General features: G+C 39.6%; 1 protein-coding gene across 1 annotated transcript; it reads right to left on the reverse strand.

Moving 5' to 3' along the window:
* Positions 1 to 2,234: 2,234 nt before the first annotated feature.
* stard10 (StAR related lipid transfer domain containing 10) lies at positions 2,235 to 18,147 on the reverse strand. The gene is made up of 6 exons (XM_061046351.1): positions 17,302 to 18,147; positions 8,969 to 9,116; positions 8,706 to 8,809; positions 4,416 to 4,533; positions 3,784 to 3,836; positions 2,235 to 3,293 (listed from the first exon to the last, which is right to left on the reverse strand). Exons 1-6 carry the CDS (start codon positions 17,458 to 17,460, stop codon positions 3,087 to 3,089), a joined length of 789 nt encoding a protein of 262 aa, XP_060902334.1. The 5' UTR covers positions 17,461 to 18,147; the 3' UTR covers positions 2,235 to 3,086.
* Positions 18,148 to 19,582: the final 1,435 nt, after the last annotated feature.

Raw genomic sequence — 19,582 nt, forward strand, 5'->3', positions numbered from 1 at the left:
GTGAGAAAACACTGAATATATTCAAGATACACTCTAGGCTTTATCTTAATTTCTATGGGAAACAATACTATCAACTACATTTTTTTTTAATAACTGTGAAATAGGAAGATTTTCTTGGATAAATCCAGGTTTATATATTTAACAAACAACGCCTAACAAAAGTAGCCTGGTACATAAGCCAAACATACATTGGGTATTCAATAGGTATTGGCTCAATTGGAGTTAATGGGGCCATAACACGTGGTGGTAACAGGTAACACCACCTGGTGTTTAGGAAATGTAGCAATGACTGTGACTATGAACATTTCTCAATATGTTGGTTAAAATCAGAGAAGTTACTGGTTTGCTGGTCTGCTGGTTGTAGGCTCCCACAGAAACCAGAAGAGGGCAACCACTCACTGTCAAGATACCATGCCCCGTGGGAGGAGACAAAAAAATACCGAAGTGTGGAGTAATAAAAAAGGACAACAGGCTGGAATTTAAAGTAGAAAATGAATTCTGCATCTAAATAGACCTTCAATTATTAAAGGGGATTCCTTCAATTGCATTACAGCCACAATGAAAAGTCCGAACGATGAAAGCAATTGAGATAGAGGGAGGCTGACATAATGAAAGTTATGAGGAAAACCAAATTTCAACCCATGCCTTCTCTCAAAACAGTGCATTGTGATGTACCAGGAGACCCTTTGGACTTAATATATCCTGCTTCCAAGTTTAGGTGATTATAAAAGATCACATTGTGACCATACTGCTCTCGTTTTTCACAGAGTTAAAAGGGAAATAGATTTTATATATAGGCTTTTATGTTTCACTGTGTCACATTATGTAATTCAGTGTACCCTCTTGGCTTAGTCAGGGGGCCCTGTCACCTGAAGCAATCCATGATCAAACTAGCGACTGTAGAGGAGAAAATGGGATTGGATTGGAATAAATGGAGGAGAACGAATGGTTTTGATAAAGAGGACGAAAAAGAAGGAGAGGAACAGACGTGAAGAGGAAGGGAAGAGATGGAAAATAGGATCTGAGGAAAAAAGTAAAGTGGATAACAGGATTGATGAGTCATCACCAGGATACCAGACCTGGTGGGCCGGGTTGCTGTGGGGGTGGCAGTGTGACACATATGCAGAGACACACACAAACTGTGAGGGATGCCAGCCGTCATGCTGCTTATATGTCTCCTCCTGCTGTGGAGGAGGATGGAAGACAATACAGGGATGCCACTGGGACACTGAGTGTACACAGACATCAGTGCACTCAGCCTTTCCTTTGACACACACATGTTGACGTAATGATAACTGAGCAAGAGGCCTCATTAAGACTCAGAGGATGGATGGATGGTTATTTACAAGAGCAGAGGCATAAACAGGCAATACGTTATAGGAAAAAGAAAAAGGTTGATGGCTGTACACTTGTCATGCAGCTCCCCCCTACACTTAGCGTTAATCATTCATATTTCATTGGGTGGTGCATATGTAAAGGATGTTGTGAAAAGGGAACATACAGCCACGATGAAATGCAAAAAACATTTTTAGTCATTGTGTGTGAAGAAGAGTTGCTTCCGCTTGCTGAGACACATACTGATAGTTTCTCAATAAATGTTCTCATCTTGGGTTTAATTTGGTAAGTTTGGGACGTAAATATCTTGTTTCCTGACATCAAATTAACAGATCACAGGGAACCTGAAAATGCAGCCATTGCACACGTGCTGTATAATCAGTATACTATTCAGTTTCTCTCTACTTAGTGAAGACGGGGCGGACACCCTACAATAAGTCACTTTCTCTGTGACACGCAAGCTCTCTCTCTTCTCCCTGTGTCTCCCTTCACTGCTGAGTCGTTCAAGAGTTGCCATGCCAACAGATTGGGGGATTCCTAATTCTGATCTAGGCCACTGTGCACACACAGATGTGTATGGATGCATGTACACACACACTATTTCCAGAGTGAAAAACTGTTAGTCAATACGCTATCTTTCGTAATCATGTCCGTGCAGTTTGAGAATCAATACCTGTGTTTGTGTGTCTGTGTCTCTGTGTGTGTGTGTGTTTATGTGGGTGTGGGTGTGACTGAAATAATGTGTGAATGTCTGCAGATCATCCAGTTGAACAGGTCAGGGACTCTAAACTTATTTCAGCATCAGACCAACCAGGCAAACTTACAGGCAGCAACCAAGCGAAGACATGTAAAAAATAAAACCCACACATATATACAGAATAAATGACTCAGACTGCAAGTGTAATTTGAAAACCTTTGTAGGAATCTGTTTTTAATTTTCAAACTCTACATACATTCATACATCTCTCAAATAGAGGAGTAGACAGTACATGTGAGAGTAAAATCTGTTTGTGTGTCTGTTTGTGTGTCTGTTTTTGTGTTTTTCTGCACACCTGCGTTTTTTATTGTGTGCTTACACAATAATGTGATGGAGACAAGTAAGGGGTGATAGTAAGACAACTTGGGAATAAACACACAAACATACATGTCTGGTGTATAAATGTACAAATCAGTAGTAGTGATTGGTAGAAATGAAGGAGAGTGTAATTCTGGGATCCATGGTTTCTTTGTTAATTGACAAGTTGTGCACTGTTAGGTTAAGTCTGTAAACATTTTGACAATAAACCATAATGACAATGTATTTTGCTACAGGAAACTGCATAGGTCCAAATTAGAAAACTTTGATATCCCTCTACCCTGCATGGAAAATCTCAGTTACAGGCCCTTCTCTGGTAACAATGACTAATAAATTTACTGAATTTTATGAACATTTCTAACTGCCACTGTGAGTGGATGCATTAATGTGAGTCCATCCATGTTTCATTTAATATATGATGTGTTCATACATTACGAATACAAGTTGGTCAAGTATGAGTCTGTCTGTTTGCAATGCTTATATACTGTATATGTGACTGTATATGCAACATCATGGACAGTATGTATGTGTGTGCATATACTCTACATACACACACATATTTACATATAGAATCACATAAACAGAGGTGTATTTATGGATGTGTATCAAGCATGCATGTAACCCTGCATTATTGTATGTGTGTATGAATATGACTGCATGTGTGTGAATGTCTGTGCTAGTCGCTGTCCTCTCTCTCCTGGGTGTCAGCCAGGGAGCTCTCATCAATATTCTCCAGGCTTTCGGCATGCTGGATGCTTAGCTCTGAGAGTGGGATGCTGGGTAATGTAGTCTGTTCAGGGTAGAGCCAGGGCTTGAAGCCAGGGTTGTGTCTCTGCTTCCAGTCTGAATACTTCAAACAGGCTTTGTTGATCTTTCTCATGGCCTAAATAGGAAAAAAAGATTTTAAAAGAAAGAAAAATAGTTGGATTTATTGATAGATCTTTATTGGAAATTAACAACTTCATTCATTGGTTAACTTGCTCTTGATCAATTGACATCTAAGGCAGACACATCCAAAGGAGTGTTACTGATGGCTGTATTTTTAAATGATCAATGAAGCCAAATGAAAATTCAAGATAACTGATGTTGTATTATTGTGTAGCAGGGAGCTGTGCATCTCCCTGAGCTGCTATTTTTATGACTTTCACCAAGGGAATCTTTCAAACCTGGGTGCTCTCCGGGGAATCTTTGCCATATCTCATCCAATGTGCAAACAAATATAGTAAACAACGTTTGAAATGTGTATGAACATTTTTTGTATTCCTCATCTTGAAAAAGCAGTGTTCTGTATGTAACAGTATTTAACAGTGTTTTAGGATTAATGCATCAATAAACACACGAACAGACTTCTTTTTAACCTGCAAATTACTTACACGAGGAGCGAGGAGCTGGGAGGACTTGTTGACAACCCACTTGGGTAATGAACCTGCAAATAAAGGATAGAGATAGCAGAGGAATAAAAAAATGAAAGGGAGACAGAAAGAGTTATAACATGTCAAGGCATTAAGGATCAAAAGGCAGCTTTGTAAAATGTAACTCACTGCAACCAGATGGCTTTCACACACAGCATACATACACACTCCAGAAGAGTGGTGAGAAAGATTTAGACAATCGACTTGCGTGTAAAAATGGCAGAAAAGAATAATTAAAAAGGAGAATAAGAAAAATGATAGATGAATTAAAAAAAGAGAGACGGAAGGAACAAGAGGAAGGAGGACAGAGTCAGAGAGAGAGAGAGAAGCAGCAGAGTAAAATAGACTCCGTCCTTCATATGGTTTCCATGGCGACACATTGATATAAAGACAGGAGAATGAATCATTCATTACAACTTTGATCATGTGTTAAGCACCTGGGAGTGTTTGTATGTGTGTGTTTCTACCTTTGTGATTAAATGTTTTTTTCTGTTGCCTTTTGTATGTGTGTATGTGTGTGTGTGTGTGTGTGTGTGTGTGTGTGTGTGTGTGTGTGTGTGTGTGTGTGTGTGTGTGTATGTGTGCATAGTTACCTCGTGGGTCTACTTGGGCCAGGTAAGTGAGATAGCAGCTTTTGGGTCCCTGGCACTGGATCAAGTAGCCTGTCTGAATGGACACAGCTCGCACCATGTCCTTTTTAGGGGGATACCTCTGTAGAGACAGAATTGGCATCATTCTCATTTCCTGCATACATCAACAATCCTGAACAAGAGAAGGAGCCCTATAAAATAATGATTTTATAAAATTCTGTCCCAGATTTGGTTCATTAATGTGTTTAATGAAATGTCTTGTACACAATCCAAATAAAACAATATCTGATCACTGAATGCAAAAAAATCCACACATGCACCCCTAAGCAGATTTACTCAAAAATCACAGCTAAAAGACAAAAAAGGCATTTTTTTTAAATATCTAACTGTCATCATGAATTGTGCAGGGTTAGCAGCAGGGTGTGTTCTGCTGCCTATCAATTTGAATTGCATGCTTCACATTCATCTCTCTGATGCAAATCCAGTCCACACTATGTGATAAAGAAAAGTGTCCTGAGATCACCAGCGAAGCCACTCGCAGCAATATCATACAAATATTATCTTGATGAGCATAAGCAAGGGTAAAGAAACTTAAAAAAAATGCCACCAATGAAAGCTTATACTGCTGTTGAGAAAGAGTTGGAGAAGTCTCTTAAGCCTTTTTTAATGTATATGTATGTATAGAGCTAGAAGGATATCAATTATTTACAATAAGGAGCAATAAGAGGGGGTGGTTGCCTTGTATGTGGACAGAGCTGTAAGATGCAGTCAGTCAATTTATAACAGATTAAAATATTATTATTGCTAGAACGAAAGACACAAAAAACAAATTTAATGATTATTTTGTATGATAGTTATAACCTCGCCAAAGAAAGAGAGGTCAAATAGATAAACACATTACTAATGAAAATGACTACTCAATGTTTATTAGTACTGTAAATGAAAAATAAATACTTGATATTGTCAGAAAACGTAAGAATAAAAGTCCACTGATTGTTCTGATATTGAGATATTATTAATGAAAAGTATAAGGGAATATATACTAAAACCATATCTGTAACCTATCCTTTCAAACTGGTATATTTCCCTCAAATGAAAACAGTAAAGGTCAATCCCATCTATTAAAGCGGAAAGAGACATCTATTTCTAACTACGGACTAATGTCATTGCTTTAGCAGTTTTCAAAAAATAGAGAAATTATGTGTTCATATAGACTTGATAATTAAAAATAAAAAAACATTTTATTGAGTGACAGTTTGTCTTCAGAGCAAATAGGTCCACCACAAAGGCAGTGATGGTACTGGACGAGATTTGTAATGCATGTAAGGAATATGGTGTGGGAATATTTATATACTTAAAAAAAAAAAAAAAATCACCATTGACCATGACTTATTATTGAAAAAAAACTTAACATACTTATGGTAAAAGACAGATATCAATATGTACAAATAAATTATGTAAAATCAAATGTGGGGTTCCACAAGAGTCTGTGCTTGGACCTAAACTGTTTATTCATGTACACACTTCAAAGTTTTATGATTTAGTTGAACTTAAAAACAGCATGTTTTAATATATTCAGAGGAGCCAGTATAAACTTGGGAAACAGATATCTTAAAAAATTATAAAAGTTAGGACACATACATATCTATCATGGGGGAAAACCTATTTAATAGTTTAGATAAAGATTTTAAAATGTGTTGAGATCATTCAGTGCATTTAATTTGAATAGGGTGATAAATAAATAATATAATGAGAACACATGATGATTGGGATCTATGGTTTGAACTTCAGTTTTAGTTTTTTCTTTTGTATGAATCTTTTGGAACGTTGTTTTGTGCTGGTGTGTCGTTAAATGGTTACCTTAGCAGAGTATGTTATGTAAAAAGGGTGAGCATAATGAGCCAAGTTTCAGCCCAAATCTTTGTCTTCGTCTGTTTATTCCCTAAATGTATTTATTTTTAACTTTCGTGTGTGGTATATATTATTATCATATAACTGTGTTTTTTGGTGGGCAGAAATGTTTTAATTCTAACAGAAATAATCTAAAGCTACAAAAATCACAAATGCAAAGGCCAGCTTCAGTCCACCATTCCTTTGCTGACTCCTTTGGTTTTACATCTAGGGCTAATTATTCATGATGATAGTACAGTGTACTGCTAACTGGGACAGGCACACTGCGGTGCACTTAAGAAGCACACAGAGCAGCAGGCTACTTGAGAAGCTTTTAACAGAGGGGAACTTCAATAATTGTATTATTTTGATCTTAATATTTAACTTGTATTTTTGGTGCCGGCATGTCTCTACCAATATATTACATTGTAGGACTTTATGCTGCTCTCTGCAGTAAAATGAAAGACTTAATTAATCATAAAGTGTGCAGGTTTCAGGGAAATCAGGGACACAGTTCATTGAGAGAGTCGTTTTTTTGTAGAGGGGACTACAGGTTGGGCTGAGTTTGTGACAAATCCAACATCATGAAAACCCTAATATACTATGATATACCCTGTGCATTGCCTCTTTGCACTGCCTGTCGTCACACGTGTGTCCAATCTAACTTGAAGCTGTTTGTTTGCACTCACAGATGTTGTTTCCTCTCTTCTAGATCCTTGCTGGTGTTGTACTTACTCTCAGCTGTGCTGCCAGTCCACTTCCTGAGCACTGCCGAGGTGCCCTTGAGCAAGGCACCTAACCCCCCCCACCAGCTCAGGATCGCCCACTGTGGGACTGTAGGATCCTGTTTGTGCATGTTTGTGTAGCATGTTAACTAGACAGAGTGTAAAAACGAATTTCCCCTCGCGGGATCAATAAATTATTATTATTACATCCTGAGTGGACCTTGTGGGTCTATGATCAAAATCTCATCTATCCAATAGTTGTTTTGTTGAGATATTTTAGCCTGGTATTAAGTTGTGCATGAGACAACATGCTGTTTGGCTGGCACTGCAATTCCTTGAGCAATGGCGCCGTTGTGGCTAAAAAGGTACTTAATAGATTGACCGATAGATTAGACATTAGTAGTCATTACTTGCAACCCCATGTACAGGACTCTCTTAAAAGCACAAATTAGATTATTTAGAAAACTGCACTATTTCAATTTCTGAAATATAGAGTAAGCTCAGAGTAGTAGCAGCTGAATGTCATATAAGCTGAAAACCTTTCCAGGTGTATGACTTAAGTAACTGTTGTTAGTATTCAGAGCACAGTTGATTTGAGTGTCAAAGCCAGCACAAGTGGACGGACTCATGGCAGTGCAAATAAACTCCACTACATATCCCCATAACCTACAAAGTACAGGTCAAGTTCTCAAAATCTACTGATTATCAAGAGTGACCTTGGCTAATCACACACAGAGTCATGCACACACACGCGGAACACAAACACACACCCACGCACTGTCTATTATGTTCGTAACCACTAGTTGATGCAGGAATGCGGAAGGGGGGGAGGAAGTCAATAGCTAAAAAGTCACATGAGAGGTCTTATCCTTCTATAAACATTTTTGTAAGGAGTGACATGGATCGGGGGAAAGAAACAAGGGAGGATGAACAGAAAAAAAAAGAATGAGAGAAAAACAGAAACGAGAGAATAGAGGGTAGCGACAGATTGAGAGGGATACAGCTTGAACATCTACTGAGTTCACTTCAAATGACCGATAGTTGCAGCCCTTGAGCGAGGTGTTGATTATAAGCTTGTACACACAACAGTTCTTTACCTCTTCTTCCAGTTGGAAGAGAAACAGGGAAATGGAGACAAACGTAAGGCTGAGGATTTTGGGACTAATTCCAAACTGAACGTCACTCACACAGTCTCGGGTTCTCTAATCAGGCTATCCGTTTTACTGGCCTTTGGCATTCAAATCACTCAAGGCATGAGTGGAAACACAATGTAAGTCAACTGAATCAGATTAACTGTCCCACGCTTGATGTGAAGCAGTTCCAGTGTTCAGTGCATCCATCATTCCTACAGGTAAAAGCTTCAGGAAGTGATCTCTGTTTTGGAAAGAGGCCAGACAGACCAAATGGTTCCGTGAAAGATGGTACGATGATTTAAGTGACTGATACAAACACACACAGAGCTTTGTGTTGAAGACTTTCCACACATTTATGGAAACCTGCTAAACTGGATCAGCATTTATGCCAGCTCACACAATGTGCACTAATTTTTTAATGTGCCATGTGTTTCACAATGCACCTTTGAACACACTTGATAGACTTATAGAAGGGTGAACGAGCTTGTTCCCAGCTAAGCATGCGTAAGTCCTGTATGCCTGTGTGTGTTAGCGCGTATACTCACGGTATGTTTGACGGAGTAGTTCATGATGATGTAATCTTTCCCTATCGGCAACCAGGAGCGAAGCGTGATGACATCGCGGTTCTTCAGAGGTGGCGGACAATTCCCTGTCAGCAAACAAGACAAATCTGTTGAACTGAACATTGAAGAGCAAATATGCACTTCCATCTGTGCCTCTGCTTCCTCTTACGGCCCCAAATCATATTAGCGACGAATGAACGCTTTTGTAAACATTTTTTATGCTACCATGTGAGGATGGAACTTACATGAGTAGTACCCAACATCTGCGTTGACCGTGAGTTTCCCGATATCGAAGGTCTCGATGACGTTTGTGTCCCACTTCCTTCTGTATTCAGTGTCATGGAGCACGTCGTACATGGTCTCAGCTGATACCTCCTTACACACCATCCGGCACTGAGAGACACACACAGAAAAGCAGATGGTTTATTATTTGGCATTCAAATATGTGCACAAAGCTAACCGCTAACACAACTGAGTCTTGGAAGAACCAAATGTATTACGCTTATATTTCCTATAAATAAATCATGCTCCTGCACGTATCCTTAAATGTTTTATAGCTCAATACAATGCAGGCCATGAAGCAGTAAAATCCAATAGATTTCACTGAAGTTACATCCTATAAATACACAGTAAAAAAAAGGGATCATTGTTGGAGAGGGTTACAGAATATTTTGCTTTTTAATGCCAAAAACATCAGGCATAAAACTAAAAACTAAACCCTCCTGAACACATCAAAGTCCAAAATGAAAACCCTAATAGGTCATCTGATATGTGTTTGCAGTTTTAAAGAAACACACACTGATACAAAAACTGTCATGTAAACGACCAGACATCAGATGGTCACAGAGTGTCAGAGTCAGTAAAGCAGAGGCTGTGTGTGAGAGATAGAATATTATGAGGGCATCAAGAGACAGACCTCAGACCACAGATGAGTCATTACTAGAATGGAGCTGTTAAATGGGAAGCAACACAATCAGTACAGTGCACGGAGAGACAGACAACACATTCACAGTCTGTCAAACGGTCTGTAAGAGTGATGGGGCAGCAGGGGATCCGAGTGCCAGATAAAACTAGGACTAAAACTAAAACTTGGACTAAACTATGAACGAAAAGTTTAGCTTTTAAAAACAGAAATGAGACCTACTTGTTTAACACTGAAACACAGATTCAATAAAACATTACTCAAAATGTTATCTAGGACAAAATAGGCCAGCACACATTTTGGATCCAAAAATCTAAAAAGAAAAACCTTAAGGGAAGTTAAATAGACACAATTCAAATCTTCAATCTCAGAGGAATTCTTCCTTGAGTAAAATCCACACTTGTTGATTTGGAACAACTTCAGTGTATGTGTGTCACATTTTATTAAAAAAAAAATCCATGGAGACTCCTGCCTATGTCAGGTTTGAAACAGATGACATTGTGCATTGAGCTGGTGTAAAGTGAGCGCTGCAGGCAGCCCCTGAGTAAAGCTGTTCCTACAGTTACAATTGCCATGGGGGATTAGTCTTAATAATAACAAGAACGAGAAGAGTCACATAAAGGAGACAGACAGATAATGAAAGAAGGAGGATGAGTGAAACAAATAAACACTAACAAGTGAGAGACATGGAGACACTAAGAGAAAAAAATATAGAACAAGAGAAGAAGAGTGAGTGAGACAGAAATGGGCCGAGGGTGGCTGTCTGTGCCCGATGATTTCAGCTCCCATTATGAAACAGTCCAGAGGGTTTATGGCTCAATCTGCTTTGTCTTCTCTCCTGCTGTTCCCTGAGGGCTTCATTTAAGAAAATGATCACAAACTTCACTCTACATCTGTTTAAATGGGAGATCGCTTGTCACTGAAAGCTAGTGAAATAGCCTTATGCACTTGCCATTTAAAAAGCTGTTATCTGAGGTGCTCATGATTGATGTGCATAATCTTTATTTTTTTTTATAAAACTGGAAAACCCACTAATTCTGTCATATTACAAAAGAGTCAGACAAAGGATATACAGCTAACACAGTGGTGTTAATACCAGTATGCTGATCTGACAATGATACAACACACTGCTGTTTAGCAGATAGAATATTTACCACTTTCACCATCTTACTTTAACAAGTTAGCTTACTACTTAATGAAGAACTAGATGAAACCACTTTTCCGTCCCTAGAGCCATCTACAGATATATATTAACACACATCAGGCAGACGCTACAAAGTCCCTCTGGCCCGGGAAAAACCCACCCCATTTTTAGAAGCTGTTGTTTTTATCTATCCATCTATCTATGTTGGTGACAGTATATGAAATACTTGTTTAGGACATAAAGATCACGAGGAGTATTTCCTTTGGCTTAGGAGTTCAACAGAGGAGGAAACAAAAAACAATGTTAGAAACAACATCATCTAATCTGTCCATGGCTTGTTCTTGCTTCTACACACTCGTGCAAGAATTGTTATTATACCTCTGAATCCAAACTGGACCTTTGCAACAATGCAGCTATGTGCAAGATACTGATGCTCACTTATTGCTTCTCATCTGCAGTTTATACCCATTTTATTTCTAAAACCCTGACAGACACAAACTCACAGGGCTTCAACAATAGCTAGATATACAAGATATGTATATGGTACAGCTGTACTGCATATATATCTTGTATATATGTACGTAATTCTATTACACACTAATTCAGCGAAGTCAACAGATGAAGTATGGAGACGGAGATAGAGATGGGTGGGTGAAAGAGAGTTCAGAAGGGTAAAAAAAAAAGAGGGTAGGGAAACAGAAAGGCAGACAACAATACATATGTGTTTGCTGATTGTATATTTCTTCATGCCTGTCTCAGGCCACACTGTGCCCACGCAGAATACCCAATGACCTCCGATGCCTGCATCCACCCCCTACAGTTCTCTCTACCCTTTCTCACTCACTTTGTTCTTTCTCTGTTATCATCTCTCTTTTGAAAGTCTGTAACCTCTCATCATTTTCTTCTCTGGGTGCTGATTGTAGAGGTCAATTAGCTGGTCTGCCCTGTGTGGCAGTAGGGGAGAAGGTAAACCCCAGTAGTTGCAAATAGTATACAAATATTTGTGTACAACCTTCTGACAGCTCTTCAAATTATTTAATCAAATAAACATAAACTACACACTGATCAACACACACCCACACATGAGCAATGTGTGTGGTGGAGTCATGTGCTGACAAATGATATCTTGATGATATCATGATGGCTGGTGTGAGTGATTACAGCTGTGATATGGAAGTCATTGTTGATGAATATATCACGCGGAATGATTACAATGATAACGAGTCTGCTGATAATTACACCGCTAATGATAATGATGATTGCCCGTCTGTTCTCTCTCACTCTCTGATTTGTATGCGTCGCACTTTTTCTTTAGAGACATTTATGCTAAAGCAAAGAGGGTACCGGAAAGAGCGGAAGAGAGCTTTAAGTCTCAACACTCACATTAATCATTCCACATGCATCAGCAAAGATGCATGCTTTTATATAGGCTATAAATAGAGGAGCTGTTTCTGTAGCATAACTGAATGCCCCACCCTTACCAACACAATATTCATGAGCATGATGCATACACACTGCTAACATTTACACGCAGCTACAATAAATGTTAAAGAGGACATTATTATTATTATTATTGTAAACATTGCCACCTCTTAAAACAGTCCCCTGTGGTCTAAATGAAACATCTGTTTTAAAATATAACATGAATCAAGCACCAGAGGAGGTTTGTGACCCTGCGTAAACCAGCTCTCTCAGAATGCTCCGTTTTGGTGTGTGTGTCTCTTTAAATGCAATGAGCCCCCCAGTTTTCCCGGTAGACATCACTCCTTCGCTAGTGACAATAAAAATGGCGGACCAAAAGTTTTGCTCTAGGCCAGGGGTGGAGCCCAGAGGCACTGTTTGTCAACAGGCATGGCAGGCAACTGCTTGGTGTCCCAGACCAGTAGGGGGCCCTGGAGGGCTTACAAACTTAAACCAAAGCAGTGGCTCAAAATGTGAAAATTTTACAATGACAGCAGGAAACCTCCCTAAGAGGGCCCCAACTGACAGCACTCACTTTCATTGCCCTGCTAACCGTTGCATACATTATTGCAGTGAAAACCAAAGTTTGAAATATAAGTAAACATAAAAATGAAGAGGAATGATCCATCTACAGGAGAGAAAAAAGAAACAGGAAAATAAAGGGGTAGGCGTCGGGACACTGGCAGACAAAAAGGTGATGAACGTTGGTTGGAGGGCCCCCCAAATTGATTTTTGCCTAGAGCCCCATCATATTTTACAATCTCCACTGGTGGAGTCTATGGGTGGATATCCCAGGGGAGGGGAGGGACATTATTTCACATTTTGTGGGATCGGTTGACACTCAGGTTACCCAAATATACTGTATGTTCAAACACACTGTTAAAGTGGATTTTTTTATAATATATTCCGTTTAAGGTTGCCTTCTTTTTAAGGAATAAAAACATTTGAATTAAGTCTGGGTTTGGACGAAATGACCAGCAGGTTGTCCGTATGCAAAAGAAACGGACAGAAAGAGAATAATGCAAAATCCAGCTCCTGTAACTGTAATATTTACATAAAGATAAACTGCCGGTAGAAGAGAGATACCCCACCCCAACTTCAAACATATGTGTGCACTTTCTGCGTCTGTGTTTGCAGAGCTGCTGTGAGGAAACACACCTGTCCTGCAGGAAAAAGCATGAATAAGCAGAACCTTATCCTCTGCGCACACACATTTTTTCCCCTGCTGATGCAGACATGATACAGTACACCTCTCCTTCAGCACACACAGGACTTACCCGGAGGAATCACATGGGGCCCTTTAAGCAATCCTGATTGGCCACTGTTGTACACTACACTCACACAAAGAACCTGTGTCACAGGTAAAATGATAGGGTTATGGGATAGAGAAAGTTTGGAAAAGCCCTCTGCTGCTGTGGCCCCTTATGCATACAGAAACACACCCAAATACACACACCACATTATTTAACAAGTAAACACCTGGTGGCTTGCTCGTGCTCCCCAGACCCGGATACACCAACAGGAAGCACGCGCACAGATATTTACCCAGAGGAGAATGGGCTTAGCTCCTCTCTCTTTATACAGGAGGATAATGTAGCCAACAGCAAGTGACATTAACCAGATTTTTACGTCAGGTCAAATCAGTAAGCACTACAAAGGCTGGAAGTGTCGAAGTAGCCCTTCAAAAACAGACAGCTGAAAAGCTGTATCTGTTTTAAAGTGAAAGTGACAACACTTCAACAAGTTGAAGCACTGAATTGTGTGTCAGTCTGGTTTAAAGAGATTACATTTAAAGCTAAATTAAGACTAAAATGTCCCTTGGAAAATAATGACCATGAAAAATTAATCAAAATGTGTCAGCTTTGATATCCTTGTTTTTACAGTTTGGATCATCTTTGAATTGAGTGTAAGTAGACTGAGAGAAACACAAGACATACTTTTATTAAATGTACATGACTCGGCCTTTAGCTGATTCTTCTTTAACAATATATTTTTTTCCACAATTACTTTTCAAATTTCGACCATTTCCATATGGCCGTGTGGAACAAGTCAAACTGTTTGACTTTTTATTTATCTATAAAAGTATACCAAGATTATATATGTATAGATGAACTTTCAGCAGGTATTAATACCATCCTAAATCAAACGGGCAGCTTCAGCCAGTAAAGGCTGAGAAGAATGCCTAAAGTAAATCAATTATATCTGCGCTCCGGCCGTTTAATTTTCCTGAAATAAATGATTGGGGATTATCTTAATAATGTTTTTTCAACAGTTTAATTAGAAAAGGGAGCTGGACTCACTTTGTATCTTAATATTTCAAAACACCTCTGTGTGTATCTTACCTTATCACGTATTCAAGAGATAACAGGGTTTTCAAGCAATGTGCTGTGTAGGCAGCGTATGCATTTGTTTGTCCTTTGGGTCTTAAGACACAAACAAAGCGTGATTAATGACTGCTGTCAAACATAATGGGTTAGAAGGTACGCAGCAGTTTTTCCAGGCTGTAAGTGACATTGCTGTCCTGATGACACCTCCGCACCAACTCCAAAGACAAACATTCACATTTGTGATGAGCTACCATGGCTGGTATTTGGCTCAGTTACAAAGTCATAAAGTTGGTCCAATGTAAACAAAGAGCAGGAACTACAACATTTTCTGTACACTCTGTACTAGGATTATGCAATATGAATGAAACACGGGATGTTCTATAACATTGTTCAGTATTCTGATGACAATATGAAGATCTGTAAACGAGAGTATGTTGAAGAGTGTATATTAGCTACAACTCACAGTTTCAATGTGTTTTTTCTGTTCTTCATGTTTTACATAAAACTGGTTTCCAACATGTCCCTTCTAAATCCAAAATAAATACAGAAAGCATTTTTCTTCACCAATAAATTGGAACCAATTAATCTTAGGGTAACTGATAGCTATATCAGTAGCTATATCTTAAGCTTCATCTGACTGCATCAGAATGGTGCAAAAGTATAGCTATTATACTCTGGGTTCGATTCCAAAATGTTCAAATGCTGAATGAGGAAGGATTGCTTGATTATGTAAAATAATTGTTTGATTTATTGCGATAAATTCAGACTTTTGCAATGTGTTCTTGTTGTTGAAAATGATCATGCTCATTGTGATAGCAATGATATTGCAGATTATTGTGCAGCCTGACTCTGTTGATCTCAAACTGTAAAAGAATGCACTTCTGGGGCTAGTTGATGATCTAGATATGAAAAACTTACCAGTAGCAACAAATGTCCATCACAACCTGCATATCAACCTATTAAACCCTGAAAAATATGCACTTGTTTTACCAGAAATCTATTCCTAAACAGCAGCCCGCACAGTAAGTTGCACTACACCGCCGTTTTGAGTCTAAAAATGGCTGCTGCTAAAAACTAATCTTTCAAAACTCTGAAGACCTGATTTCTGATCATTTCTAACCTCTAAAAACAGAACCTGCATATGAATGCAGAATCTGTGGGCAAGTGACACGATTGTTGGTCTCATAAGAGTTTTAGTTTCTGTTAGTTGTTGTAGTTATTCTGCCAACTAATGTTCCCGTGGACCTTGATTGCATACAGGAAACAGAACGCGTGGAGACCAAAAGAAGGATACACAATCCACCACGATGCAATCCGGGAAACCATCAGCTCACTGCCCACACAGAATACCCACTGACTGCTGACCCCTGACCATCAAACCCTAGCCACAAACTATCATTCTCTCCCATTCCCCTGTCTCACCTGCTTCGTTCTCCCCCTGCTGCTCTCTCTTCCTACACCATCCAACCACTGTAATCACTTGCTCCTCTGGTTGCTGTTACATGATTGCAGAAGACAATTAGGAAAAACAGGAGTGCTTGTGTGACTGAAACAGCTGATCTTATGACGATTTAGCTTTTATTAATCTCTGTAAACAGACATCAGTATGCAAATATAACAAACTGCTCCTAGAAGTCGTTTCTGGATTGTTAGTCAGAGAGTAAATATTGAATATCACAGAAAACAAAGTTTGCGTCAACAATAGCGTGTTTTAGGTATTCATCTTGTCTATTCTGTCCGAGAACTCCTTACATCTGTGCACATTTGTCCTGTGGTCTTTGCTGTACGCAGAATTGTGTGTATTGGTTGTTAATGTCATACACAAGGTTAAACACAAGCTAAAACCATTCAACAAAAGGTCGAACTGGAATCTAATTGGTTCTTGGCCAATTTGCAAATTCATGTATTGGAACCTGTGTTGGGGAAGGAAAAGAAGGCCAGAAAAAAAATATATATATATATTCTGACATTTAACACAAAGGTTTTTAATGAGTGAGCAGGAAATCCTAAGAATTGAGTCTGTAAAACTGAATAATAAAAGTATTCCACTTCACCCATTCTGGTTTTTTTGTTGCTTATTGACTTATCAGCCAGCTGACTATTCCTGTCAGTTCTAATGTCTACTGTGCTTTTCCAGCACGTTTTAAATTAACTTCCCTGAGTGTTACACGTCTGACAGACTGTAGGAACTCGGCACAAAGTGAACTGACACTTGTCATCACTACCTAATATGCTTTTTGAAAGCGTTGAAAATAGTTTCACTTGCAGACAGGATAACAGTGTTGAGCCTGCTCTCACTTCTCTCTACAGTGTGCATCAGGCAGGAATCCACAACCCCAAAACTATACACACACTTCAATCTAACACAGGATGCATTAATTTACCAGGTGCAATACTGCCTATTGTACACTAATGTTACTCAGACTGTAGCCTAACATGGGCCTTTAATGTGCTGTGTGTTAAGAAGTCTCTGCACCAATGCAGCATAAAGCAGTGTTGCATGATAGCAGTTAGAATCATTTGGGAATTTGCCAACTGGATTACAAAGTAGTGGTTCTCCCAATCCCCTTTGTGTTGCAAAACAATATTTGGCTCTCAAGTTTGTATTATTCATGTAGATTAGATTATTCATCTTTACTAATTCACGGCAATTGAGTACCCTACACCAAACTTGTATTCTGGTGTCCTTTGAAGTATTGAATGTATAAACTGTCTCTGTCTCACCTTAAATTTGTGGACGGACTTCCCCTCCTCCAGACGCTGGGTCCACACCGTCAGGCCCTCCTTGTTGTATTTTATAGTCCAGCCCTCCTCGCACAGACACTCCGATTTAAAGCTGGCGAACGCCCGGTCGTCCGGGATGGTCACAGTCTGGTCAGACATGGCTACTCACCGAGGGGTGGAGGTGGGAGGAGAGTGTTGGGCTAGTAGGAGACAAGTTGGGTCGGGGGGGGTGAAAAAAAAGAAGGGAGGCCGAGAGCTATAGTCGCCTGCGTCCTCCTCTTCTGTGGGAATAACTTGTCTAATTCAATTTCCTCCTTGCAAGAAGCTTTTGGAGGCTGCGCCGTGTCTTGTGACGATAACTGTGCGCGTGTGTGTGTTGTGTGCGTGTGTGTATGTGTGTGTGTGTGTGCGCGCGCGCTCGGGGAGGTACAACAGCCGCAACCCAGCCTGCACAAACTAATCAAACACCGCACACAGCTGAGAGAACAAGAGGCAAAAAAGTGTCCAAAAATGAGAATGACGAATCAAATCTTAGTTGCTCGCGGGCGGATGAATAAGTTTGCAGTCAGGTTCAGCAGTCCTCAGAAACAGCCGCTCTTCACACCAGCATATGTTTCTGTGTTTCCGACACTCGCTCCCCGTTTCTCTCTCTGTCTCCCTCTTTATGTCTCCTTTCGTGCGTGTCTCTCTCTCTCTATTTCTATCGCGAACGTGGTCTTCCATGGGCTTACATCAGCATGCAGCGGCTCTCCATCTCTGCAACGCTACTGAAGCAGGTGGTGTAGGAGATGCGGGGAGAAATAAGAGGAAGAGGAGGGGTTGAGGAGGGGAGAGGAGAGAGGAGGAGAAATCATGCTCAACGAACAGGCAGGTCGACGCAGCGGCTGCCACAACGGAAACGCCTCCCTGTGCTGCCTTCAAGTGCTCCCCGTAATATTCTAAGCTCTGCCTGAAAAACTTTCTAGGTTAAAATACCAAAAGAGGATTTTCAAAGAATATCCTTTAGCTGCATTGTTGATTTGCTGCTTCACACGGTAAAGGTAGCCAAATAAATCTGTGATACCAACATTTTCTACTTTGGCTAATATTAGGCTACACAAATTGTAGATGCATAAAGCAAAAATATCGGTTATGTCATGTAACATAGGGCTAATTAATATGATACCATTAAGAAAAGTGAAATTTAAAGGTAGGCCTAGTTGTGGCTTCCATAGCTGTGATGTTGGCTGATTTAGGTTAGTTTTTTAATAAATAGTCCTACTTTCTAAGCTTACCTTTTGAATGTAGCCTAATAAAGGCCTAGCCAATCTTAATCAAGTTGAGGATAAACATGTGGTTGAAAGGTAGGCTAATCTTTCATTTAACAATACTTTAATTACATTCCTCTCTAAATGTGTAGCTCATATTACTAAACTGAAAACTTCCTACGTTTCTTCAATTAAGACACAGGCTTTATGCCTAGGAAACTCTTGTATAACATTTTCACATTCCCGATAGTATTTGAATGCACCCCACCAACCCATACACGCGCATTTATTTTGTAGTAGTGTAGCGGGGTCGCGCGTTGCTCCTGTTGGCTGACCTGTGAAGTAGGCCCATAACCTATGTGACAGTCCTCTCTTGTGGGTTTAAATGAACTGAACTTTACTGCAATTTCCTTTTCGGCTACAACAAGGCAAAACTCACATGTACTTAAAAAACTAAGGTATCAAATATTTTTTACTGGGCTAGTTTAACTTGTGTCACGGTCTTGAATAGGCTTAGACATTCTCTTAATCTGAGTTATTTTTCACGAGTCTTTTTCAGTTTCTTGGCTGTCTCTGCTATTATCTTGGCGTGTGTAAACCCAGGCCTCCTTCACTCCATTTCATTTGTGGGTGTTCTCACGACGTCTAGATGTCTTAATAATCTGTAGGCTTATTGCAACTCGAATAGCCAACTTTCTTTATATACAAAGTCGTGTATTGATATAAAACAGGTCTTGAAAGTCTTTTTTTACACGTGCTAAAATGTAAATCTTGTGTTGGGTTACAGGTTGGCTACTATACGGTGTCCTAAATGCCGTTACAGTCTAGAAATCATTATTTTTTAAGGAATATGATGAATCTCTACAAAGATGCAGTTTCAGTCTCTGCTTTGTGCAGGATTGTTGCAGCTTTTTGAGTAAAACCCTGAAATAAATCAAAGAGTCTAAACTTACCTTGAACCATGACCTCATGTGATGGGGGGGTGACTTTCCTCTCCAAGATACAGAATAAATAACACAACTAATTCCTACATT

Source organism: Labrus mixtus, chromosome 9, assembly GCF_963584025.1.
Source record: "Labrus mixtus chromosome 9, fLabMix1.1, whole genome shotgun sequence".
Classification (NCBI taxonomy): domain Eukaryota; kingdom Metazoa; phylum Chordata; class Actinopteri; order Labriformes; family Labridae; genus Labrus; species Labrus mixtus.